This window comes from Balaenoptera borealis (genome assembly GCF_965194805.1).
Source record: "Balaenoptera borealis genome assembly, chromosome: 2".
NCBI lineage: Eukaryota > Metazoa > Chordata > Mammalia > Artiodactyla > Balaenopteridae > Balaenoptera > Balaenoptera borealis.
In genome coordinates, this window is record NC_138867.1 from 167,467,671 (window position 1) to 167,494,572 (window position 26,902).

General features: G+C 44.8%; 2 protein-coding genes across 19 annotated transcripts in view; one reads left to right on the top strand and one right to left on the bottom strand.

Moving 5' to 3' along the window:
* The first annotated feature begins 1,044 nt into the window (after positions 1–1,044).
* On the top strand, positions 1,045–10,243 carry HNRNPH1 (heterogeneous nuclear ribonucleoprotein H1). Of its 13 annotated transcripts, none has more exons than XM_082379412.1 (14): positions 1,045–1,167; positions 1,653–1,781; positions 3,085–3,240; positions 3,450–3,593; positions 5,077–5,215; positions 6,172–6,350; positions 6,430–6,501; positions 6,557–6,690; positions 6,836–6,971; positions 7,373–7,432; positions 7,527–7,586; positions 8,287–8,379; positions 8,841–8,890; positions 9,488–10,243. In XM_082379412.1, exons 2-13 carry the CDS (start codon positions 1,685–1,687, stop codon positions 8,888–8,890), a joined length of 1,320 nt encoding a protein of 439 aa, XP_082235538.1. In that variant the 5' UTR covers positions 1,045–1,167; positions 1,653–1,684; the 3' UTR covers positions 9,488–10,243. The 13 variants fall into 13 exon arrangements, with proteins under 13 accessions (XP_082235538.1, XP_082235536.1, XP_082235527.1 ...); XM_082379410.1 differs by having other exon boundaries at positions 6,578–6,690; positions 7,527–7,616; XM_082379408.1 differs by having other exon boundaries at positions 1,046–1,167; positions 7,527–7,616.
* RUFY1 (RUN and FYVE domain containing 1) overlaps positions 10,050–26,902 on the bottom strand; it is a 60,711-nt gene continuing 43,858 nt past the window's right edge. For 5 of the 6 annotated variants that reach the window (XM_082379306.1, XM_082379308.1, XM_082379307.1 and 2 more), the window contains 7 exons: positions 26,459–26,556; positions 21,196–21,315; positions 20,380–20,509; positions 18,586–18,680; positions 15,503–15,551; positions 13,692–13,769; positions 11,946–12,590 (listed from right to left, as the gene is read on the bottom strand). In XM_082379306.1, coding sequence (XP_082235432.1) covers positions 12,444–12,590; positions 13,692–13,769; positions 15,503–15,551; positions 18,586–18,680; positions 20,380–20,509; positions 21,196–21,315; positions 26,459–26,556 — 717 coding nt within the window. In that variant the 3' untranslated portion in view covers positions 11,946–12,443. Of the gene's footprint in view, positions 11,871–11,945; positions 12,591–13,691; positions 13,770–15,502; positions 15,552–18,585; positions 18,681–20,379; positions 20,510–21,195; positions 21,316–26,458; positions 26,557–26,902 lie in introns of those variants that run through there. The other variant, XM_082379305.1, reaches the window with a different exon arrangement.

A 26,902-nucleotide genomic window follows, 5' to 3' on the forward strand; every position in this document is an offset into this window, starting at 1 on the left:
GTTTTCTCAAACCTGTTAAAACCGGATACGACCTCCAGACCATTGTAGGGGCGAAAACGTGCTTTACTTGCATCTTCCCGTGGTGGCACTCAGAGAGGCCTTCGCTGTGGCACCCCTGTGTTTATTGCATGTGGCCGAGGTGGGGAGGACAGCCGGCATCACACAAGGGGAGGACTGGAAGGCTACGGGAATGGTCCCAGTTTCCGCAGTGCTGCCGGAAATCACGAACATCACTAGTCTCGGGCCATATGCGCCCATGGGGTGACCCTGGAGTCTTGCCGAACTGAACGCCTCCACCTGGGGAATGGACATAACGGTATCTACTTAGCTTTGGGAAAATTAAGGGGGAACCTGCTCGGGAGAGCGAAGTCCGTCGTGCACCGGCGGCTCACCCTGCGCTCACGAGGCGCGACGGGACGCGCATCCGGCGCCCCCCTCTCGTGCGAGCACCCAGCCGGCCGACCCCGGGGCGAGGCAGCGGGGGTCGTAGGGTGGGAGTTCGTTAGGGCAAAAGCGGGGTACGGGACTGGGGTCCGGGCCCCAGGCCCAACGGCGGCAGGTAAGGGGCAGTGGCGGCACGAAGGACTTGGACATGCTCCCGGCGCCGCGGGGGTGGCTTCGGGTGCAGGAAGTATGCAGTCCCGCAGCCCCCAGTTTGTCACGGGATGGCTCTAGGGAGAAAAGGAGTATAGGCGGCACGAGGGAGGGGAGCGCTTGTACTTTCAGGTCAGCTAGGACTGCGGATAATAGGCTAGGGACACCTCATCACAACCCAGAGCCCGGTACGGTTCCTGTAGGGAACTAATTGCCGCCATACCCCTCCCCCTTCTGGCGGGTAAGTCGAGCGAACGGTTTGAAGGAAGACGCATGCGCATGGAACTCAAACCGCTAAGGCTCGAATAATCGCGGCAAGGCGCAGGCGCAAAAAAGCCCGGCGGGTTTAAGGAGGTGGGCGGGGCTGACCCAAATACGCATGCGTCTAATAATTTACTGGCGGGAGGTGGGCCGGCTCATAATATTACGCATGCGCCCGAGCTCTGTGTGACGCAAGGGGGCGGTGCGGGCACCTAGCTGCGCGTGCGCAGAGCTTGTTCAAAGGGCCTTATTTAGGTTGCGCAGGCGCCTGCTAGCCATTTCTTCGCAGCCGCGCCGAAGTTGTGTTTGCAGGTGAGTGTTTGGTGTTCCGTATTTACCACCTAGCAGCCCCCGACGATGCCAGTTTTGCGAGGATTGCTTGTCCCAAGGTCTCTGTAGAGGCTGCGGGGGCTTTAGCAAGATGCGGGCTGCCGTTAGACACCAGGAATGGTTCGCCGAGTCGTGGCAGGGCCGCTGAGGCCTGCAGGCCGCGCCGACTCTATTGTGTGAGATGTCTGAGGAGGCGGAGCGGAAGCGGTCGCCGCCATTTCCTTGCCTCCACGCTGGCGCTAGGCCGGGTGCCCCCTCGGCTTGGGGCACTGGTACCTGGTGCGCAGAGCGGCTTCGGGGACCCGGCCGCTGGCCAACTGGGCGTTCGGTGTTGGAGTCGTCTGGGTCGGAACGTCCGCACGGGCTCGACCTATACGGAGGCGCCGCGGGCCGGCAGGGCGTTTCGAGATTGGAGGGCTGACTAATTTTAACATTTCTTAGGTCTGATCCTCATCTTCGTCTTGCAGGCTGTTTCGACGCCAGGACCCCGTAAGAGACGATGATGTTGGGCACCGAAGGCGGGGAGGGATTCGTGGTGAAGGTCCGGGGCTTGCCTTGGTCTTGTTCGGCCGACGAAGTGCAGCGGTTTTTTTCTGGTGAGTCTGAAGCGGAGGCGGGAGTTCAGCCCGGGCTTCAGGGCGGGCGGGGAGGCGGCGGCGGCGGCGGGGGCGGGGTGGGGGGTGGGGGGTGGTGTGGGGGCCGAGCCCAGGGCGCCCCCTGGTGGGGCGCGGGCGGCAGCGGTTCCCGCTGTCCTGCTCGCGCCTGGCCGGCCGCTGTTACGCAATGGAAGTTGCGAAAGCCCCGCCCGCCCGGCCCTCTTGGGGGAATGCGGCCCCTCTGGCGGATTTTTGTTTTTTTTTTAAGTACTAGTCATTCTGTGGATGTCTTTTAGAAAGGATAAATGGGGAAAGATGGGATTTCCCCTTCAATCTTGAGAACTTTGCCCAGCAGCTGAACAAATATAATAACACCTTTCCAGTTTTGGCGTTTATTTGAAAAGGGGCATTCTACTTTGGAAAGATAAAATGTCATTTCTTAATTTCAGACAATTTCCCTCATCAAGATTTTGTAACTGAAGAGTTATTTCTCATAGTTCTTGATCTGGCTCACTTTACAGTTGAGGACACTGAAGCCCAGGAAAGTTTTCTTGCCTATGTAGTTTTTTCCCCAGTATGTAGGTTTCCTGAATAATGTCTGCCAAATGTTCTTGTTCTCATTATTAGTGTAAGATTAGATTGAAAGATACATTTGGGAGAAATTTACAGGTTTTGGAAGGATATTTGTAGTATTGACTTACTATCTGAATTTAGCGTGTGTAACGGAAAACGACCTGTAAAACAAGAACCAAGTACACTGGAAGCCACCTTGCAGTGGGCAAGACTGGGTTTGGCTTCAGCTGTGCAACTTGGAGCATTTTAGCTTGGTAACATTGATCCCCTTTCAGGTGAGTATTGGCCCTGCAATTCGGATTCGAGCAAGAAATTGTAATGTTGCTGCTAGTAAGGTAAAACTGTCAGATACCCCAAATCAAAACTCCAAACTACATTTATTCAGAAAATGCCATAAAATCACAAGGTCCAGACTTAAAAGTTTACTGAGGAGTTATAAAAAGGATGATTAATGGACACTTGAATAGTGAGGACTTGGAGATAACTTCATTAAGAAAGTGCTTTGAATACTGGATTTTCTTGATGGATTGGGAATATAGGGAATAAGAAAGTTTGGTAATGAGAGGAAAACTGCTTAATTACTGAAAGAGACACCCTAGGAGTTAGTAATACCTTGCTCATTTTAGGCTTTGCAAATGTCTGCTTTGTAGTGGGGTTGTGTATAGGCATTTCATCACCCAGAGGTGGTTTTTAGTTTTAAATTCTGTATTAACAGTTGTTTTCTTTCCAGACTGCAAAATTCAAAATGGGGCTCAAGGTATTCGTTTCATCTACACCAGAGAAGGCAGACCGAGTGGCGAGGCTTTTGTTGAACTTGAATCAGAAGATGAAGTCAAATTGGCCCTGAAAAAAGACAGAGAAACTATGGGACACAGATATGTTGAAGGTTTGATTTACATTGCCCTAGTAACAGTAAATAAAACATTAAACAAATAGAAATCTATCTTACCCCTTCTGAATTTTAGGTATTTGACCGCATGGAAATGGTCATCTAAGAGTTTATGGCAGCTCTACCTAGATTATCTAAAGACCCAGGAAGTCTGAACTTGGTTTTCTAAGTTTCCAAAGTTGACTAATTCTAAGCACCTCTTTCAGTATTCAAGTCAAACAACGTTGAAATGGATTGGGTGTTGAAGCATACTGGTCCAAATAGTCCTGACACGGCCAATGATGGCTTTGTACGGCTTAGAGGACTCCCCTTTGGATGTAGCAAGGAAGAAATTGTTCAGTTCTTCTCAGGTATGTAGTCCTGTTTGTTGCTGAGCAGTGAGTTCTGGCTAGCCTCTGGCAACATGTGATTGAATAGACCTTAAGTTGAGTAGCTTAGATATTTAAACAGGTTGTGAGTATATGCAGATGAATTAATGTTTTCTTCCTCCTGGAGACCTTCAAATAATTTAAGCCCATCTTAAAGGTGGATTAATTAAGTACTTCCAAAATGCTAACTGCCTATATTTAGTATTGTAGTTCAGAGTAGATCTTTGAGGATTGTCCTCAACAACTTAACTACTTTCCTCACATTGCTGTACAGCTAAGTACTTCAAGTTAAAGGTAAGATCCCTTAACATTAGATTAATATGTTAGGTTGTTATAATTTATGGCAAGTGTCTATATTGTAAGAGACACTGGGTCATGGGACCAGAAATTCTCTAATCATCTCATTCTGTTTATACAAAAAAAAAACTTACGGAAACAATTGGTTTAGCCAGGGAATTAAACTTACTGAAAGTCAATCTAATATAAGTGTAGGTTGAATGTAGTCTTAGTATCTGAAGTACAGAAAGTGTTTTGAAATTGTTTTGGGCCTAAAGTATTTGAATGTTTAGCAGAATGTTAGAGTATATATTTTAAATACTGTTGCTTAATATTCATGTTGTGATAAACTGGAATTAACAAGAAATCCTTTCATGGTTTAGTATGTGTTAAAATCTTGACTTAACTAGATACATACCAAGTCCTAATATTTTGCCAGAATTTTTGCAATCAAGTCTGTTTTTATTGTTTTTGTCTAAATTGGTGAGAATTGAATGCTATCTGTCAACATCGTTAAATATGAACATAATTTCATATCTTCTAGGAAAGTGCTTTAAGTCCTTTTTGTAAGCTTGGGAATGTTTCCACGGAAAGGATTTTTCATAGACGGAATTTCCAGAAGTGAATCTTACTACTATTAGAGCATAAGAGTGCATGATTGTGCTGTGTTAGATCAGTTGTTTGTTGAAAGCTTAGATTGTATGTTTGTCAATTATATGACTAAACAATGTTTCAATTTGTATATTAAATGTTTAAATATGTAATTTCTTAAAACTGAAGTTCCACTAACTTTAAAACATTGCAATATGAAATGAGGTAAAAGGTGTATCTTGAATTTAGTAAAACTGTTGTCTTTAATGCTTGAAAATTTGTTAAATTCTTGTATAATTTTCAACATTAAGTTGCATAGATAAATAAGTGTTCTTAATTGTTGAATTCTTAATGCATCCTGTGTTCAGCAAGTTTTTTCTTACATACCATGTCATGGGGTGTGTTAAGAATTGAGTTAATAGTTTGTTATAATGGAACTTCATATTACTGCAATGAATTTTTAAAGAGTACTTGTTGAAAGCATACCGTTCACCTAAAGTTAAAATTCTGGTGTATTTAAAGCTATAAGAAGAATCATTTCTGGGCTTGTGATGTTAATATTGCCCCCCTACTGGGGTTATTTGTCCTTGGGTTGAAGGGTTGGAAATCGTGCCAAATGGGATAACATTGCCGGTGGACTTCCAGGGGAGGAGTACGGGGGAGGCCTTCGTGCAGTTTGCTTCACAGGAAATAGCTGAAAAGGCTCTAAAGAAACACAAGGAAAGAATAGGGCACAGGTGGGGATGGATGGTTGGTTGGATTTGTCACTTTTCTTATGGTAAACAATTAAATCCATATTCTCTCTGCTTAGAATCAAGGAAGAAAATCTGATTCCTAGTCCCAATTATTTGATGTTTTGCCACAGTTTTCAAACTTTTCCTATGTCAAAGTCCCATAGTGCTTTCAGATTAAATTTTAGGTTTTGAAATTGTCCCCAGTTAATTTGGTCTGCTTTACAATTTTGTAGGATTCCTCATTAACCCCAGTCACTGGAGTTGAGAGACTATGGTTTTAAAAATGTTAATGCAAACCTGGCTTTAGCTGTAATAATTCCACCTAGTAAATTAATATTACCATAAGAAAATGTGATACTTTCTGATCTTGTTTTTAAAGTTGAAATGCAACAAACTTTCTTGCTGTATAAATGTTTTCTGCATATGTATTAATAAGCATAGCTTTCAAGAAATTGTCACAAAAGGTTTTATTCTCTTTGCTTGTGACTATTTTTCATTGAAGCATGCGCTTACCTATGCTGATTCCTACTAAAAGCATAGGCTGGGGTATTTATTGGCAGAAGGAAATGTGTAGTGTGGGCTAGACTGTTGGTGGAGACTGGCTTTTTAGCTCACTTGCTATACATGATGCCAATGGTTTTATTAAGACATGAAATGTTGAAAGTTGAGTGGAATTCTTTCCCTCCTAAGACATTTATTTACAGTACTCCTCTCTACCCCTAAGGTTGGGCTCTCTGCCTCAGAGGAGTGAATTTTTTTTCTATAAAGTTTACATTAAATCTTAAAATTGAGTGAATTTCTGGTCATTGCCTATACAAATATAAGAAATCTGGCTTTAAATATTAGTCAGTTTCATGGCTATGACTACATTGTTTTCTTGTGTAACTGAATACCTGTATGAAATGAACTAATGTTTTCTCTCCCTTCCCCACTCCCTTTCCTCATGAACAATGCTTTAGGTATATCGAAATCTTTAAGAGCAGTCGAGCTGAAGTTAGAACTCACTATGATCCACCACGAAAACTTATGGCCATGCAGCGGCCAGGTCCCTATGACAGACCTGGGGCTGGCAGAGGGTATAACAGCATTGGAAGAGGAGCTGGCTTTGAAAGGATGAGGCGTGGTGCTTATGGTGGAGGTATGTGTATTGCGCAGGTGTCACGAGGTCTGTTCTTTATGTGACTTTTCATTTAGTGATTGTACTTCTTGCCTTTCAGGTTATGGAGGCTATGATGATTATAATGGCTATAATGATGGCTATGGATTTGGGTCAGATAGATTTGGAAGAGGTAAGGTAAGAATTGAATTTCTCATCTGAGGGATACTTAACTCTTGTTCATCTAGACCTCAATTATTGTTTTTCAGGAATGTCAGATCACAGATACGGGGATGGTGGCTCTACTTTCCAGAGCACAACAGGACACTGTGTACACATGCGGGGATTACCTTACAGAGCTACTGAGAACGACATTTATAATGTAAGTGTAGGATAAATTCATAAGTTGTATATTTCAGTATAACAGTAAAAACATGGTTCTTATTCTACTTAAGTGAAGCAGCATGTTAAAATTTTGTTTTCTGTAACAGTATTTGACTTGATTCTCTGAAATACCTTATATTTAGTTTTTTTCACCACTCAACCCTGTGAGAGTACATATTGAAATTGGTCCCGATGGCAGAGTAACTGGTGAAGCAGATGTCGAGTTTGCAACTCATGAAGATGCTGTGGCAGCTATGTCAAAAGACAAAGCAAATATGCGTAAGTGTGATTTAAGGATCTTCAGGTCTCTTTATAGGTAGTTGTGTGACTAATGATTATGATAAAGGAATAGTAAGGATGAGAAAAATCTGTAATTCAATAATAGGGTTCTATGGGATGTTTAAAAAGTGCGTGGATTTTTAAAGTTAGTATGATTTAAAAGAATTTGTGATAAGAACACTGACTAAGGTATATGCTTAATTGACAAACTTAAAGCAATTTAGATGAATGTTTAAGATTGCTTTTTGAAACTTGCATGAAGTAAATCAGCTGAAAGAAGCAGCTAGAATTTTTTTTTTTACTAAAAGTATTTATAGTTCACAGATCTACTTAAAAGAACTAAAAGTGCTTATCCTTTTATTTCACCAACAAACATTTTCAACTTTTTTTTCTCATTTCAGAACACAGATATGTAGAACTCTTCTTGAATTCTACAGCAGGAGCAAGCGGTGGTGCTTACGGTAGCCAAATGCTAGGAGGCATGGGTTTGTGTAAATATCACTTTAGTGTCTTTTTTTTTTAAGCTAACCTTGTATGCCTTTTCTCTCATTTCAGAACACAGATATGTAGAACTCTTCTTGAATTCTACAGCAGGAGCAAGCGGTGGTGCTTATGGTAGCCAAATGATGGGAGGCATGGGCTTGTGTAAATATCGTTAGTTTTTTTAAAAACCAAAACATTTATATCTATATAAGTCAATTATATAAGTTAAGTTAATTTATATGTAAGGAGTTTAGCATAATTTAGGCAAAGAAAAGTTTTGATTTGAATAGTATATGTGCCTTAAATCCTTGTGAGTTAAATAAAACTGTTAGATAACAAATTAGTTTGAAGTACTTTTGGGGGAGGGGACTACAGAAAGAAACTAGTTGAATTGTATATGAAGTATAAATCTATAAAGTAATATTTAGCAAAAAGCACAGGATCAAAATAAATTTTGGGGCATAATCAGGTGTTTAGTGATACCTGTGTATTGACCTACCCTTAATATATCGAATTATGGGGGAAAGTCCCACTAAATCCAGTTAAGCATTTTCATAAGGTCTTGTCAAAATGCCTCTACTTACGGAAACGTGGATTCAGTACTGCTGATGTGTATGCTGTTGGCCTTGTGGTTTATAACTGTTTGACTAGCTCAAATGATGGATAGAAAGGTAGTCTGGTCATAGACAATAGGCAGAAGGAGGCACAGAGGGTTATATATAGTGATGTAAGATCAAGACTGGAAAATAATAGATTTAGAATTACAAGCCCGGTACCACCAGGTACCACATTACATAAGGAACAAGGTTCTAATGTTCTCTTAACTTAACAGCAAACCAGTCCAGTTATGGCGGCCCAGCCAGCCAGCAGCTGAGTGGTGGTTATGGAGGCGGCTATGGTGGCCAGAGCAGCATGAGTGGATATGGTAAGTGTGTTTTTTTATATACTTGAATAAGTTTCAGGCAGGTTTCTTTAGTTGGGAATATTCAGGCTCCTTTATGGTGAAATTGGGTTATTAAATGTATGCTCTTGATCCTAATATAACTGTTCAAATAGCTTAACTTTCAGAATCAATCATTGGGAGGGGGAAGTATTGTATGAATTCAAAATAGTCATTATTGCAACTTTGAATAATGTCGAGCCAGAAAACATCTGCCTCCATTTGTTAAAACATTAAATAAAATTGTTCACTTTTTCTGTCTTTTTGTTAGCAATAAATCCATTTTAGATGGAGGGAGAATTTTAAATAATAGAATGGTGGTTGGGTTTAGGACCGTATTTACTAGTCAGTTAACCTAGGATTGGTTTTATTAATTAATTTTTTCAATTGGTCTAAAGAATGGTGATTTTGGTATTATAGTCTTACCCTACAAAATCCTTTTGCAGACCAAGTTTTACAGGAAAACTCCAGTGATTTTCAATCAAACATTGCATAGGTAAATATTTTCTCAAAAAGTATAATTTAAAATTCCCAATAGCAAATACTGATATGTTGTAGTAACACTTTCTATAGCAGTCAATGGCTCTGATTTAACTCCATGGAGGCTGCCATTTTGGGCACAGTGAGTTGCCTTTAGTCCAACTTCGTCGTCTCACTTCCTGCCCGCCATGAATAGGAAAAGCAAGAGATTGCCCCTGTGCTCCCTATTCATACATGCCATTCGATGGACACATTGTGAATGTTTATGGTAAATTTTTTTTTTAAAATGCTTTGTTTAGCTTTAAAAACAACATGAAGTAATTTTGCAATTTTTGAAAAACACTAGTTTTCCTTTAAACTTAATTTTCCACGTTGATCCTGAAGCATCCAATTAAATGGTAGCACAAGAGTCTGGCAAGTTGGTACTGCAGAGAAAAGGGGTTAATTGAGACTTGTTTGGCGTCGGGAGTCCCTTTTCCCAAACATGCTTCTCGCCACTTGGACAGCAGCCATTTGTACTCGTATACTTTTTAAACTTTTTCTTGGAATGCTATATTTTAGTTGACTGATAATCTGATACTTACCCTGACTTGTCAAATTGATCTCTTTGCAGGCAGCCAAGGAGCAGTGAACAGCAGCTACTACAGTAGTGGAAGCCGAGCATCTATGGGAGTGAACGGAATGGGAGGGATGTCTAGCATGTCCAGTATGAGTGGTGGATGGGGAATGTAATTGATCCTGATCACTGACTCCTGGTCAGCATTTTTTAAAAGAAAAACAAAACTTAAGTTTTAACAGTTTTGCAATACAAGCTTGTGATTTATGCTTACTCTAAGTGGAAATCAGGATTGTTTTAAAGACTTAAGGTTCAGTATTTTTGAACACAAACATTCATTTAGGATGTAACTAGGTTGAGTAATCTATTACTGTTAAATAATTTTCAGCTTTTCTCACATTAGTTATATTGTAGGATGTACTTAAGCAGTAGGTGTATTTAGGTTAAAGCAGTTGAATTATGTTAAATGTTGCTTACACCACATTACATTGAACACTGTTGGATGCATTGTTGAAAGACATGCTTTTTTGTAAAACTCAATATAGCTGTGTCTACAATTAAAAGTGAAACATTTGGCATGTTTGTTAATTCTAGTTTCATTTAATAACCTCTATGGCACGTAAGTTTAAGCTTTTTTTTTAAGTTAATGGGGAAAATTTGAGACGCAATACCAGTACTTTAGGATTTTGGTCTTGGTGTTCGTATGAAATTCTGAGGCCTTGATTTAAATCTTTTCATTGTATTGTGATTTTCCTTTTAGGTGTATTGCGCTAAGTGAAACTTGTTGAATAAATCTTCCTTTTAAAAACCGCACTTTGTCTTGTCTGTGCTTCAGTGTCATGTGGACTGTTTCTTGGTGATCTATTCCTGCCTGGGGCGTAGGTGAACAGTGGCCCACGTCTCTGGCTGTGGCAGACAGGCTCGGCAGTTGTGGCCGTTTTGTAGATGTCTTCAGATCTCTCTTCCCTGCAGTGCAACTGAAGGTAAATGTAGCTCTGGGGCCCTGTGGAAGGACTTGTGTGTCTGGCCTGGCTGCACAGGATCTGATCTGAATTGCCTTTTGACTTGCTAAGCACTTGCGCAGAGCCAGGGGGAGGCAGAGGTCTCGCCGCATGCTGCGCATGTCCGTGGAGGTCTTTGAGCATGGCCGAGGAAGCGCCAGAGGCAACGGCTGGCTGACTAGAGCTGCCCTTCCCAGTCTGGTGGCATCTCTCGAATTTTGCTTATATGGGGTATCTTCTAGAAGGAGCTAGCTCATAGAGGACTTTCACATTGAGGTTTCAACCTTTATTTTTGCCTCATTCCTCAAGATCAAGTCTACTTAAGAGTGACATTATTCCATTTATTTACAAAGCTGAAGTAGAATACCAAGTTGTACTTCAGGAGAACAAATGATTCGTTTAAATCAGTAATTGAAACCATTATCGTAGGTGAGAACTCAGACATTTGCTAGGAAAGTAGTAAGCAGTTCTTACAAGTGTAGTTCTAGGTTTCCCTTCAGATACTTAACACTAGTTTGGGAATTGCCACTCATTCATCATCCCTCTAATAGAAAAAGTTCGCTGTATTGAGGTTAGAATTAAGAATCGGAGCTGTGAATATAGGCTTGTGCTGTTTGAAGCCACGTGTACATTTTTACTTGCTGTGACTGCTGAAGGTTTCCTCTTGGGTGAGGTGAGTATACTCTGAAAAACTGCTTGGAATGATAGTCGTTAATTTACAGACTGTAGATGGCAGCATTGTGGAAGGTATGCACGAAGGGCCCTGCAGTCTGCCTGCCCTGCCACACGCTCTCTGAAGGCTGGGTGCATACCTTCAGTTGGGTTGGGGATACCGAAGTGTTGTACTTGATAATTTTCTGGGGAGGCACTGTTGAACATTGGTGTTCAGCTGCTGCCCCTGAGATCTTACTGAGTTACTCCATGTCTGGGGAATTGGACACAAGGAGGGTTCCTTCCCCTGGTCCTCTAGTTTTTCAAAAGGAACATCTTTGTTGAAAACCATGCCTTATTGGAGGAAGAAAAGGGACTAGAATTAGAAACTTGAAAGAACTCTAGAAACATTGTGGTTATTTGGAACCTTGTGAAAATCTGCAGTTTGGAATGAATGCAGCTTTGGAGCTGGGCACACAGTTTTGGAGGCTGGCCATACAGATTCGTGTTTTTCTTTAAGGTGTTAGGAAAAACCCGAGTGAACTTTGTGGCCAACCCAAACATATAAGGGAACAACTTTTGGGCTTTGGTGACAGGTGCTTTCTCTGTGCTTGTTGGACTTAACAGCCCAACTTGGCTTTGGCTCAACTGGGCAGAGCAGCCTGCACCCCAGGACACAGCAGGCTCAGGTCTTCACCTTGAATGCAGCCGCCCTCACCGAGGGCCTCTAGTCCTGAAATGGGGGTTGCTCTGGGCATCCTGTGAAGCTGACACAGCTCCTTCATTTTCTGCACCAGAATGAAAAATAAATGATTTTATTGCAGGGCTAATGATGGGTATTCACAAGAGTGTGAAACAGCAAATTTCTTGACTATGAAAAATAAATGATTTTATTGCAGGGCTAATGATGGATATTCACAAGGGTGTGAAATAGCAGATTTCTTGACTGTGAAGCAGGGAAGGCATGCTGGGGTGGCGGGGAGGGAAGGGAATTGACTACTCGCTACACTAGTGGGTCTGCTGCAAAATAGGTTAATTCTTTGGAAACTGAAAAATGACAATAGCAAAATCATGAAGTTATATCTGAACCAAAACCAGTGGTGTCAAGGGAGAAGAATTTCAATCCAGAGGAGCTGAATCCATACAATTTGGAAATGAGAGGAGCGCAGCTTCTGGTCCCGCGTGCTGTGTTCTAAAGTGTCAGCAGCCCAGGCGAGGATCTTGTTCTCCTGGGAAACTAACCTCCCAAGCCCCTGGCCACCTCGAGACCGAAAGAGTTTGGCACTGCTCTGAGGCCGCCCACGCCCATGAAGACAGGCTGGCAACTGGTCCAGAAAGCAGGCCCTGCTGATGCCCCCACCTTAGGAGCTGGTGGAGGAGGAGCAGCGCTGAAGGAGCAGGGTGTGGCAGCTGTCGCACACACGTACTGGCTTGGGGTAGGAGGGCAGGGCCAGCTCATTACTGGAGCACGTGTTGCAGAAGATGTGGCCACAGTTTCGGCAGTGGTGCTAGAGGATGGAAAAGAGCTCACGCTCAGAACACGCTGAGCTGCCTGGGTCTGCACACCCGCTCTAGTTTATCAACCTTTAAAAGTTTAATGCTTTAAAATCCCTCCCTCATGTATCAGTGAGGCATGTACCAATTTGGAAGGGGTTCTTGTAGACCTCTTGTTTCTACATTTATGTTCCTGTAAAATCCATGGAGTTTTGGAGGGGTGAGTTAAGGTTCTTTTTCTTTGTGTTTTATTGAACTTGACAGCTCTTAACTGAGTTGGTAGTCTGTGCTACTTAAAGAGCCCGGGTTCATTCTCTGCAATTGCTACATTCCATGGTGGTGACCCAAGGTTTCTTTAGCCAGCCCCTCCTGAGAAGGGCATCTTGCTTTTGTAAACGGCTGCCATGAACCTTGGGCACATGGCAGACACCAAGACAAGGACCTGTGTGTCCCCTGCTCTTCCAGGTTCTATACATCACTTCTGCCAACTGCCCCCCACTCCCACAGTCAGGCTAGACAATGGACCTTGAACTGGGCCATTCAGTGTGGGGAGCCTTAGTAAAGGCTCTGTATTTTGTGTGAGATCTATATCCTGCCCCACTGGTCAATAAAGGCCCTGTCAACCCTGGACCAAAGGCTGGGCCCAAGACCTTCTGTTCCCGGAACCTGAAGGCAGGCTACACAGGCATTCATCCGGCGCAAGTGCCCTGCCCAGATTGCCAGTTACCTTTTGGTGCCACCTGGATGCCTGTCCTGAGACTTATTGCCCATAGGTTCCCCATAGATTCTGTTTTTGCCTAACTTAGATTTTGGTTCTATTGCTCCCAAAGAATTTTCAGTTGATGTACACACTTAGACCATTTCTGCAAACAAGCAGCCCCAACTCCCAAATCATTGAGAGGACTGTGATGGAGACAAGGCCTGTAACTTACTGGCTGGGGTCCCTGAAAGGGGGCAGGCTGGAAGGTCGTCTGCATGGGCCAGCAGACCAGTGAGCATGAACACAATGCAGTGGGCCTAGTCCCACAGGCCTGTTCCAGAACCAGAGGAAGGAGAGCCCAGGCAGGGCACGAACTCAGCCCCTGGGCGAGCGAGTGGAGGGCAGCCCCACATACCTTTCTCCGGGAAATAGAAAACTCCTTTTCACACTGCTTACAGTGCGTGGCTTCATCGTCTTTCAGCCAAGTATGGCCCTGAGGAGGAAAGAACACCACAGAATCCCACTTTACGGCTTGGCTCCCGATGAACCTTTAGCTGTGTTCATCCTTCAACCCAGCATCCACTGTCCCTTCCTAATAGCACCTGGTTTGCTTTTGCGGGACTGCCTCTTCTCCACTAGAAGTGGCCTCACAGGACTGTCCCCCACCCTGACCACAGTTGGAGCTCATGTGCTGCAGCCTGCCTGCCCTCTGGCTTCCTGTTCTCTACAGGTTGCCCCCAGTCCTCAAGCCAGATTCTCCAGCCTTCCGTTAACCTGAGACTCACCCACCCCGTTTCAATAAATGCCCTGTGGCTGAGGTAACCAGAATCAGGATCTGGTTAACTCCAACCCTGGCTGAGACATCATCCAAAGTGCCTCCTGAACTGGCAGGAGGAAGAAGGGCAAACCCTGTCAGCCAGACCAGAAAATCCATGACAACAGTCCCCACCGTGAGACAGAAGGCAACGTGCTGTGGAGACAGGAAGCCCTTCTCCACAACACGCTGAGCCCCCAGTCCTCAGGGCATCGTGGGAGGCAGATGTCTCCATTCTGCCCAGGAGCCAACTGAGGCTTAGAGAGATGCCTTTTTGGAGGTCTTTCTAAGGGAAAACTAGGATATGCGATTTATTCAGCCTCAGGGACTGAGGTGGTCAGGGGTCAAGGGCCCTGTGTACTTTCATGGCTCCTTGGCTTTTGTTGGCCATCACTTTCCTGATGACACAGAGAGACCTTATGATTGGGAGCTGCAGCACCGCACCCAGGGCTTTCAACCTTGAGTCCACTAGTTCCACGCAGCTCTAGAGTCCCATTTTATGATTTTTATCCTCCCTCTGGCACTGTCAGCTGACATTTTGTGCAAACACTTCTGTGCAGTGCAGGGGATACAAAGATAAACAGCTCACAGCAATGACATCCAAGGAGCTTTCAGTCTACAAGGGAGGATGCAGCAAACTGATGTGAACTACAAGTCCAGGCTGCTGTTAGTTGCTGTGACAATTTGCTGCTTCTGACCTGAGGTGCCCTGGTAGTCAGAGACATTAGGATCTCTGCTCTAGCATACGCTGGAGGGTGCCTTGTGAAGAGGGTGTTCGTGCAGTGCTGCCAAAGCAGAGCTGAGGCTGAAGGCTAGGAGCTCCTGCCCCCTCCTCTCCACTCTCTCAGCCCCAGCAGGCCAGCTCGGTAGTGCACGAGGTCACCTGGACCACATGTTCCTGCTCTCCTTAAGCTGTGTGTGCCACTCTGCCCTCCCCATAATGGTCCAGAAACTTGGCCCAGCTCAGGGCTTAAGTGGTTCCCAGAAATAGCACAGCGCACTTTAGTGGGCCAGTGTGGCCTCTGGCCCCTCACCTGGAGGGAAAGGTCTTACTCTCACTATTAAAAAAAAAAAAAATACCTGGATCTCTTTCTGTCACTTTTCATTTCCTTCATTAGGGCACCTATGATCTAGGCCTAATGTCAAACTACAGCTGACAGCAGAGAAACCAGAACCAGAGGACCTCGGTTCCAGCTTGGGCCCTGCCACTTGCAGCATCGTCATCTCAGCCAAGTTACATGGCTCTGAGCAGCATTTTCTTATCTGTAAATAAGTGACAATAACCACCAATCAACCACACATTCTCACCTGATTTTTGTGAGAAAACCTAAGAGCACGCTAGGATATTAGCACGAGCTGACTAATAGCTACGAGTAGTGATTCTTATGTTAATAACATTAATAATCCAGTACCTTCAGTGCCTTATTTACTTCTTTGATGTCTTCCATCTTCAGCTTTGACCTTAAAAAAAAAAAAGAGAGCGAGAAAGAGAGAGATTCATAGCCTCACTAGAGGGGCTTTCAAACTCGAAGTAAACCCACAAAAACTTTTTGGCTTTGTGAAGTCAACAAGACTTGTAAGAGGAGTGTGATAACATGAGTTCTTGTAAAATCATTTCTTTCCACCTCTTTATAATCCCAGAGTCATCTCACTGTATTGGCTCATGTCTGGCGCAGTCTGAGGCTGAGCCTGCGGACCGAATCTGGCCTAAGAACAAACTGTTGAATTGGCAAGGATTTAAAAAGACTTTGAAATAGTTGCAAGCATTTAAAAATTGAGAATTATCTCATAAAAGCCCATGTTTCTGGCTTCTCTGGGCAACTATTCCTGAGTGTGACATGTGCTTTAAGTCACGGTGGGGGAGGGGGGAGCTCCCGTATCAGGCGTGGGCTCCCCCATGGCAGGAACCTGAATCTGTAGGCCTCTCACCAGCCCCTTTCCTGCTGCCTGCTCTGTCTAGAATGGCCAGGCTCAGGGGGCACGATTGTTTGTTCTTGTTCCATTCTTTTTTAAAATATTTATTTATTTATTTGGTTGCACCGGATCTTAGTTGCAGCATGTGGGCTCCTTAGTTGCAGCTCGTGGGGTCCTTAGTCGTGGCATGCGAACTCTTAGTTGCAGCATGCATACTGGATCTAGTTCCTTGACCAGGGATCGAACCCCGGGCTCCCGGCATTGAGAGTCCTAACAACTGCGCCACCAGGGAAGTCCCCTTGTTCCATTCTTGTTAGTGCAAGAATAATTCCTTAGTTCTCCACATAAAAGACAGGACTGAACACTGTCTAAACTGGAAGAATTAAACCAGATAAAACGAAACATATGTATTTGTCAAAGCCTTTTTTTAAAAGCTGAGATTAGCCTAAACTGCCACTGGATTAGCCTAATCTAAGTGCCAGAGAGGCAGGCCTCTGAGACACAGGCTAGACTTCTAGGGAAGGATTAGGAAACCAAACATCAAGGCCTTTAAAAGAAAAAACCCTGTGGCCTTCAGGAATGCTTGGAGGTGCTCCTTCCGTCCCCTGACTGGCTGCAGAAATAGGCCAGTGGGCTGACAGGGCCAGAGGCTGCCTGGGATGGACAAGGTCAAGATGGCAGCCTCAACATATAAGAACTTTCCTGGGAAATACAATTTGAAAAGAATCCAGATGTTCCCGAGATAAACTGGGCAGCTGTGCCTGTAGTTGGTGGAGGCATCTGAGAACAGGCTTCTCTGTCATCTGGTGTTGGCTTGCAAAAAGAAGGGAGGAGGGGAGAAAGCACTAGCCTTGCCGTGGTACGTATCCCTGACATGGCAACACCTACACAACCCAGCTGTGAAGGACATTCTGAAGCTGGGTCAGGCAGCAGTGCTGGGAGGCTGCCAAGTGCAGGGGTGCGTTTTCAAGACCAGAGCCTGTCCGCTTTTCTGAGGCCTGGGGCCTACTAGGAAGGAGTGTGTCTCTGACTCTGTTTGCTGTCTGTCCAACATGAAGAGGACAGGCAGGAGAAAAGGTGGGGCTGGCCACCTGAGAAGGGGGGAGGGCACCCCGAGGACACCTCCCTATCCGTCTGTCTAAACACCACTGCAAATCCAAGAAGCCAGCACCACGCCAGCCTCCACATCTGGTTCTCATTAGTCTCAGGGACGCCCTCAGAGCTGGCCTGTGCTCTGAGTGTGGGGTTGACTCCTGGCCTTGCCCGCTCTCCAGGAGCTCTCCCCACGGTGGGGGCAGCAGCACAGGGCACTCGGCCTGAGAGGTGGCAGGCAGCCCTCAGAGCACAAGGGACCAGCAGCCCTGAGCTGATCTAGAAAGATATGGTGAGTGGGAGAGGATGGCGAATGGGCAGCATCTTCACGTCAAACTACTGAAAAGACCACATATCCACCAGAGTCATAACATTTTCCTTTCTTGTTTTTCTTCATACTTTTGTGGGCCAGCCCAGAGCACTGCTTGAAACCTTCCAATTTTCCAGACAGAAGAATCCTAAGGTTGTGCACATGTGTGGACTACTTTAGTGTGTTTCTGGTTTATCCTCACGTTAGTTCCCATCTCTGGACCTTTTCTGGTCACAGTGTCTTCTGCACTGGGCCTGAGCCCGGGGTTGTGCTGCTCACTGTGCCTGCACCAGGACTCAGGTGGGAGCAGTGAGTCAACCTGGGGTCTCTGTGTGAGTGATGGGGAAAGAGGAACTTTCGCTTCTCTGACGGACAGCCCTGCTGGGTGCCACCCTGCCCCCGTGGGGGCCAGACCCACCTGTGAGGTAAGTGACAGACAGAGCTGGAGGTAGAGACTGATTCCTGATGATTTTTTTTTGGTTAAGCAAGCCAGTGTGAGTTGGATGTCTGTCACTGGCAACCAAGAGTCCTGACTCGAAGAGAAAAAGCTACACACTGGGTTTAAAAATGCAATCATCACACAAACGGGCAAGTTCCACAGTCTGCAGTGTGACCTATCAGACTGTCCAGAGCAATCTGGCAGGACTGGCACACCAGGAAGGACGGCTGTCAAGTCGAAGGGGAGACAGAACCAGCAGGGTCTGCACTCCTTCAGCATCACCCATTGGAGACAGACAGCAGACTCTGCTAGATGTGAGTATCCAGTCTCAAGAGAGGTTCAGCGGTCACCATACTTGCACTGTGGCAGGCTTACATTCTCAAGCCATAGTCCTCCCTCTGGAGCCAAACACACAACCCTCTCATCACCCGTCTTGTTCCCTTGGGACACAGATACTAAGTCTGTGAACATGAGGGTTCCAGTCACTAGCAAAGGATATTCTTGATGAATTAATTAACCCAAACCGGTGCTGCGTCCCTGGGACCTGACTTCCTGGGTTTGGTGGTGGGGGTCACCCTTGAATAGCTGGCAGGCCTCCCCGACTGGCCTTCCCTCCTCTAACAAGAGGACACAGGTTTGGGGCTTGAGTGATGCAGTGGGCAGGCTGGTGTGACTCTCCAGGGGGAGGGAGGCCTAGTGGCCCTAATGGAGGCGGCAGACAAAGGGAGTGGGGTTCTTACTGGCTGAGGTGCAGACCCATTTCCTGGAGGGCTTGTTCCTGCTCGTCACAAACCTTCTGTAACTCTGTCTTCTCATCCTGGAGCTCCCGCAGCTCCTAAAATGAACAAACCAGGTGCTTGACACAGACTTGAAAGTCATTTTTTTTTTTTTTTTAAGGTTTAGTAATAATAGTGACAAGCAGGTTGCAATGTTTTTCGTTTTTTTTTTTCTGTTGTGTTTTGTTTTTTTTTTTTGGCCACGCCACAAGGCATGCAGGATCTTCGTTCCCTGATCAGGGATCGAACCTGTGCCCCCTGCAGTGGAAGCGCCAAGTCTTAATCACTGGACCGCCAGGGAAGTCCCTGGAATGTTTTTCAAGAGCAAGAAACAGTTTTGTTGTATTAACCTTCTTCAAGACAGGGTTATTTCATGGGTTCCCTCATGTTTCACCAGAATGGGCAACTGGAAGGTGAGCGCTTCAGGAGTGGCTCTGCGGTGCACACAGTGACATGGGGCGAGAAACGTTCAAAACAGACCCTCACAGCGCAAAAAAGGCTTTGTCTATCTGAGTTTCTATGAAAAGACAGATTTGCATCAGGGCAAGCTAGTTTAGGAATAAACTGTTTTTCGGAAAGGGCTGGTCAGAATTTCCTGAGAATGAATGAGCAAGGCTGATGAAGGCCAAGATCTGGGATCTCTTTCATGGCCCCGAGAGTGGCGAGCCCTTCTGGGGGCCCCGAGCCATGGAGTGAAGCTCGCTGGGGATGATGCTGATGACTGTTTGTAATCTGGGGCCAGCACGCCTTGAGGACACAGGCTGGCAAGGGCAGAGACGGAGACCCAGAAGAGTAACTGGGATTTTCAGGGCTGACCCCAGGGCAGCAGCAGGGCTTAGGCCTGAGTGGTGGCCGTTTCCCCTTAGCCGCTCCTGGGCCCTGGGCTCCAGAGCCTATTAACACAGGCTCACAAGGACATGCTGAGGCTTCCCAGTGATGTTAGACACATTATTTTGTTTCTTTTGCAGGGGTGTGTGTAATTCAAATCTTAGATCAAAGTATTCTGAAGTAAAGGGGGCATGTTCCATCATGCAGCAGAACTTTCTAGAAGTCCTCTCCTCCCACCTCTGAGCCGGAGTGGCCCTTGAGGAAGCTCTCCCCTCCCTAGCAGTCCCCACACTGGGCCTAGCAGGCTCTCCCATGAGGGGCTCTAGGTACTTTCCAATGGAAATCAAAGGGCCTTTCTCTCAGATTGCAGCGGTACCCATTCCCGTGCTCAACAAGACAAAATCTAGGTCTGGGAACTGCCCCCGCTGCAGGGATCCTCCTCCAGGGAAGGTGTGGTGCAGGAAGGCCGCCTGAGGCCTCCGTTCAAGCCCTCCTTCCTCTGCTATCACACCTCAGCCACACAGCCCTTCTTTCTGCTCCTTTGCTGCGACAGACCCTCACACTTCCTGGTGGCTCTGCATGGCTGGCCCTTGTTCAGCATTCAGTTGTCTGCTTAACTGTCACTCTCTTCCCAGGCCACCCGCCACACCAGTGTGGGGACATTTTCCTGTTTTACTCTCTTCACTGTCCTCGTTACCGAGCCTCTCTGGTTTGCTCACTGGATTATGACGCGTCTTTGCCTTTTCCTCCTAGAGCAGATGTGGGAACAGTGTCCCAGGCCCGGAGCCGGCTGGCGCACAGCGGGGACTGGCCCTGCAGCTGCGGATTCACGAGTCGTGCGTGTGGCTCACTTGCCCAATGGGAGGCTCCTGAGCAGGAGTTTCTGGAGATGCCAGAGGCTCTTTTTCTCCCCAAGACAGTCTGCCTTACCTTTTTTAATCCTTCTACTTGCTGTAGCTCTGCTCGGAGTAGAGAGGAAGTGTCTTTCTCATGCTGTAATTCTCGCTGAAGAGCCTGTCTTTGCTCTTTTTCTGATTTCAGCTCTTTCTCTAGACTTGAGCTGTTTTCGCAAAATGAACTTGAGTTAGTCTCAATGAGAGGTTTTCATGGAGGTCCACAATCCACAACCCAGGTCACCACTCAAGAAATGGGGGATTCACAGGAATCTGAATTGCCATGTGAGCATCTAGACCTTTCAACGAAGCATGGAAATAAGGCTCCCTCTCCCGCAGGGCCATCTGCACCTCCACAGGAAAGACCAGGAACATGTCATGGAAAGCAGGCACAGGCACACACTTGACAGTTAGGCGAATGGAGAGGGAGGAAAAGAGCTCTAACACTTGGGGTCACACACACAGAACCCTCTACTGAGATGGAGACCTGAGGAAAAGAGACATTTATTCTGCAACATTTATCCTGCTTTTTCCAACCCAGAGCCAGCTGACAATGGAGGATACTGGGGGGTTGGGGGCAAAGAGAAAGCTACAGAGGGGTAGGAAGTGAACCGCAGCTAAATCCTGATGCCCTTCTCACCAGCTGAGTAGCCCTGGGGACTATACTGAACCCCCTGCAATCGTTTTTCTCATTCGTGAAACAGGGCATAGACATCTCTTCTCTCATCTGAATCCTAGCCTTGCAGGGGCCACCTCTGAAGTGGACACTGGGACACTGTCTGCCCCAGTTGGGAGATGGCCTTCCCAGTCCTTCCCGCACCGCTCGGCCACCTGCTGCCGCCAGGGCTCCTACCACTGCTCGTGCAGCTGGGAGAGCTGCTGCTGCAAAGCGCTGCTCCTCCCGCCGAGCTCCTGCTGCAGCTTGTGGCTCCGCTCCTCGGCCCCCTGCCTCGCCCTCTCTGAGTGCTGTAACCTAGACCAAATGAACCAAATCTTTGTAAGGAAAGGATCAATCCTCACATTTACCATATAATTTTTGCATATTCTTGCAGGCTTTCTTTTACATTTAAAAATTAATATGTGGTGAAATTGACTCCTTTTTGTGAATAGCTCCTGGAGTTTTAGCACAGGCATAAATTCATGTAACCATTACCACAATCCATTCTACCAGGTGATAGAGAAGAGTTCCATCACCCCACAAAACACCTTGGCACTGCTCCTCTGATTCACACCTTCTCTCCACCCCTAATGTCATACACATGAAATTATACTTCATATAACCTTTTGAGACTGGCTTCTTTCAGCATATCTTTGCGATCAATCAAGTTTTTGTGTGTATCAGCGGTCATTCCTTTTTATGGCTGAGTAGAATTTCATTGCATAGATGTACCAGTTTATCCATTCATTTGATGAATGGTATCTGAGCTGCTTTTAGTTTTTGGCAATTATGAACAGAGCTGCTATAAGCATTTGTGTACAGGTTTTTGTGTGAACATGAGTTTTTATTTCTTTTGGGCAAACAGCCAGGAGTGGGATTATTGGATCATATGGTAAGAGTATGTTTGGCTTTTTAAGAAACTGTTCTCCAAAGTGGTTGTACCATTCTGCATTCCCACTGGTAATGTATGAGTGTTCCAGTTGCTTTGTAGCCTCTCCAGCACCTGGTACTGTCATTAAAAAAATATGTAGCTGTTCTCGGGCTTCCCTGGTGGCGCAGTGGTTGAGAATCTGCCTGCCAATGCAGGGGACACGGGTTCGAGCCCTGGTCTGGGAAGATTCCACATGCCGTGGAGCAACTAGGCCCGTGAGCCACAATTACTGAGCCTGCGCGTCTGGAGCCTGTGCTCCGCAACAAAAGAGGCCGCGATAATGAGAGGCCTGCGCACCGCGATTAAGAGTGGCCCCCACTTGCCGCAACTAGAGAAAGCCCTCGCACAGAAACGAAGACCCAACACAGCCATAAAAAAAAAAAAAAGAAAATAGCTGTTCTAATAGGTGTGCAGTGGCATCTCATTGTGATTTTAACATGCACTTCCCTAATGGTTAATGATGCTGAACATCTTTTTTTTTTTTTTTAACTCAAGTATTGTTGATTTACAATATTGTGTTAGTTTCAGGTGTACAGTAATTTGGTTATACCATACATATATATGTATACATCTATATTCTTTTTTTTCCAATTCTTTTCCATTATAGGTTATTACAAGATATTGAGTATAGTTCCCTGTGCTACACAGTAAATCTCTGTTGTTTATCTAGTTTATATATAGTGGCGTATCTCTGTTAATTCCGTACTCCCAATTTATCCCTCCTCCCCTTCCCCTTTGGTAACCATAAGTTTGTTTTCTAAATCTGTGAGTCTGTTTCTGTGCTGTAAATAAGTTCATTTGTATCATTTTTAGATTCCACATGTAAGTGATATCATGTATTTGTCTTTCTTTGCCTGACTCACGCACACTTAGTATGATAATCTCTAGGTTCATCCATGTTGCTGCAAATGGCATTATTTCATTCTTTTTTATTGCTGAGTAATATTCCAGTGTGTGTGTGTGTGTGTGTGTGTGTGTGTGTGTGTGTGTGTGTGTATATGTATCTCACATCTTCTTTATCCATTCATCTACTGATGGACATTTAGGTTGCTTCCATGTCTCGGCTATTGTAAATAGTAGTATTGCTATCAACATTGGGGTGCACATATCTTTTGAAATTAGAGCTTTCATCTTTTCTGGATATATGCCCAGAAGTGGGACTGCTGGATCATATGGCAACTCTATTTCTAGTTTTTTAAGGAACCACCATATTGTTTTCCATAGTGGCTGCACCAATTTATATTCCCACCAACAGTGTACAAGGGTTCCCTTTTCTTCACACTCGCTCCTGCATTTATTTGTAGACTTTTGATGATGGCCATTCTGACCAGCGTGAGGTAATACTTCATTGTAGTTTCGATTTGCATTTCTCTAATAATTAGCCATGTTGAGCATCTTTTCATGTGCCTATTGGCCAACTGTATGTCTTCTTTGGAGACATGCTTACTTAGGTCTTCTGCCCATTTTTTTTTTGGTATTGTATTGTATTGTATTTATTTATTTATGGCTGTGTTGGGTCTTTGTAGCTGCGCACGGGCTTTCTCTAGTTGCGGTGAGTGGGGGCTACTCTTCGTTGTGGTGTGTGGGCTTCTCATCATGGTAGCTTCTCTTGTTGTGGAGCATGGGCTCTAGGTGTGTGGGCTTCAGTAGTTGTGGCACACGGGCTCAGCAGTTGTGGCTCCCAGGCTCTAGAGCGCAGGCTCAGCAGTTGTGGTGCACGGGCTTAGCTGCTCTGCAGCATGTGGGATCTTCCCGGACCAGGGATCGAACCCGTGTCCCTTGTATTGGCAGGCAGATTCTTAACCACTGAGCCACCAGGGAAGTCCCTTCTGCCAATTTTTTGATTGTGTTGCTTCTCTGTTATTGAGTCATTTGAGGTGTTTGTATGTTTTGGAAATTAAGCCCTTGTCAGTTGCATCATTTTGCAAATATTTTCTCCCAGTCTGTAGGTTGTCTTTTCATTTTGTTTATGGTTTCCTTTGCTGTGCAAAAGTTTGTAAGTTTGATTAGGTCCCATTTGTTTACTTTTGCTTTTATTTCTTTTGCCTTAGGAGACTGACCTAAGAAACCATTGCTACAATTTATGTCAGAGAATGTTTTGCCTATGTTCTCTTCTAAGAGTTTTATGGTGTCATGTCTTATATTTAAGTCTTTAAGCCATTTCGAGTTTATTTCTGTGTATGATGTAAGGGAGTGTTGTAACTTCAATGATTTACATGAGGCTGTCCAGCTTTCCCAACACCACTTGCTGAAGAGACTGTGTTTTCTCCATTGTATATCCTTGCCTCCTCTGTCAAAGATTAATTGATGTAGGTGTGTGGATTTATTTCTGGGCTCTCTATTCCAATGATCCATATGGCTGTTTTTGTGCCAATATCATGCTGTTTTGACTACTATAGCTTTGTAGTATCGTTTGAAGTCTGGAAGGGTTATGCCTCCAGCTTTGTTCTTTTTCCTCAGGATTGCTTTGGCAATTCAGGGTCTTTTGTGGTTCCACATAAATTTTAGGATTATATGTTGTAGTTTTGTGAAAAATGTCATGGGTAATTTGATAGTGATCACATTAAATCTGTAGATTGCTTTGGGTAGTACGGTCATTTTAACTATATTAATTCTTCCAGTCCAAGAGCACAGGATATCTTTACATTTCTTTGAATCATCTTCGATTTTCGATTTCTTTTATCAATGTTTTGTAGTTCTCTGCATATAAGTCTTTCACCTCCTTGGTTAGGTTTATTCCTAGGTATTTTGTCTTTTTTTTTTGATGCAATTTTCAACAGCATTTTTTTTTTTTTTTTTTTTTTTTTTTACTTTCTCTTTCTGACATTTCATTGTTAGGGTAAAGAAATACAACATATTTCTGTATATTAATCTTGTATCCTGCTACCTTGACAATCCTTTCATGTGCTTATTTGCCATCCATATGTCCTGTTTGGTGAAGGGTCTGTTTAAGTCTTTTGTCCATTTAAAAAATGTATTTATTTATTTATTTAAGGCTGCACTGAATCTTAGTTGTGGAATGTGGGATCTTTTAGCTGCGGCATGCAGGCTCATAGTTGTGGCATGCAGGCTTCTTAGTTGCGGCATGCATGTGGGATCTAGTTGACCAATCGATCCCTGGATCCCCAGTCCGATCCCTGGATTGAAACCAGGCCCCCTGCATTGGGAGCATGGAGTCTTACCCACTGGACCACCAGGGAAGTCCTTTGTCCATTTTAGATTGGATTGTTTGTTGAGTTCTGAGAGTTCTTTATATATTCTGGATATAAGTCCTTTGTCAGATATGTGATTTGCAAATTTTCTCCAAATCTATAACTTGTCTTTTTATTCTCTCAAGTGTGTCTTCCACAGAACAAAGTTTTAAATTTTGATAAAGTCCAATTTATCAAGTTTTCTCTTATGGATCGTGCTTTTATGTCATGTCTAAGAGCTCTCTGTCTAACCCAAGGCCACAAAGATTTTCTCCTATTTTTTCTTCTAAAAGTTTATAGTTTTAAGTTTTACATGTAGATTTATGATCCATTTTGAGTTAACTTTTGTATAAAGGTGTGAGGTCTAAATTGAGGTTCATTTTTTGGTGTATGGATATCCAATTGTTCCAATATCATTCATTGAAAAGATTATCCTTTCTCCATTGAACTACCTTTGCACTTTTGTAAAAAAAATCAGCCACCTGTATTTGTGCGAGTCTATTTTTTGACCCTATTCTGATCCCCTACTGACCTGACATTTACTTATTTATTTTTAAAATTTTTATTTTTTGGTGCAGCATGCCGGATCTTACTTCCTCAACCAGGGATTGAACCCATGCCCACTGCAGTGGAAGCACAGAGTCTTAACCACTGGACCACCAGGGAAGTCTCTGACCTGATATTTGTTTATTTATTTAAATGTATTTATTTATTTAAATGTATTTATTTATTTAAATGTATTTATTTATTTTTAAAAATTTATTTATTTACTTATTCTTTTGGCTGCGTTTGGTCTTTGTTGCTGTGCACAGGCTTTCTCTAGTTGTGGCGAGCAGGGGCTACTCTCTGTTGCGGTGTGCGGGCTTCTCATTGTTGTGGCTACTCTTGTTGCGGAGCACAGGCTCTAGGGGCGCAGGCTCAGTAGTTGTGGCTCGCGGGCTCTAGAGTGCAGGCTCAGTAGTTGTGGCGCATGGGCTTAGTTGCTCCACGGCATGTGGGATCTTCCTGGGCCAGGGCTTGAACCTGTGTCCCCTGCATTGGCAGGTGGATTCTTAACCACTGCACCACCAGGGAAGTCCTGACCTGATATTTAAATTTGAGCTCACTGGATAGTTCTGACCCCCTGAGAGGACAATGTGATGTAGCCCTAAGGTTGATTAAATGAATACATGCTTAGGCAAGGCTTGAGAATCCAGTCCCCTTGCTGGGCAAGACTACAGACCTGAAGGACAGTCATCCTAACTTGTCTGTACTTTTGAGAGACTCTGAGTAAGTCCCCAGGCCCAGATAATGCACAGCACCTTCTAGGGAATATCTGCCAGGGGGAAGTGTTTACCTTTCTTGCATTTGTTTCATGCTGGACATAACTTGATTGGTTTTTTCTTCAAAAGATGTGATGGCTTCATTCTTCTGTTGTAAACTGCTCTCCGCATTCTATAAAAGCAAGGAAAGAGGGTCATTTTCTGCTTCTCCCTCACCCCCCTGCCTGCTCTGGATTACAAGTGGGTTCAACTATTCTTGTACTGTTTTTATAACACGTTCAAGAGCGTTTCATTAATTGCTGCTCTTCCCCAGAGCCCTGGAAGACAAACTGAGCCAAGGCTCCCACGTCATCAACATAAAGAAAGGCAGACGGGGAATTTCCTGGAGTTCCAGTGGTTAGGACTCGGTGTTTTCACTGCTGTGGTGCAGGTTCAACCCCTGGTTGGGGAATTAAGATTCTGCAAGCCACCCGGCCAAAAAAAGAAAAAAAGAAAAAAAAAAGGCAGAGAGGGAGATA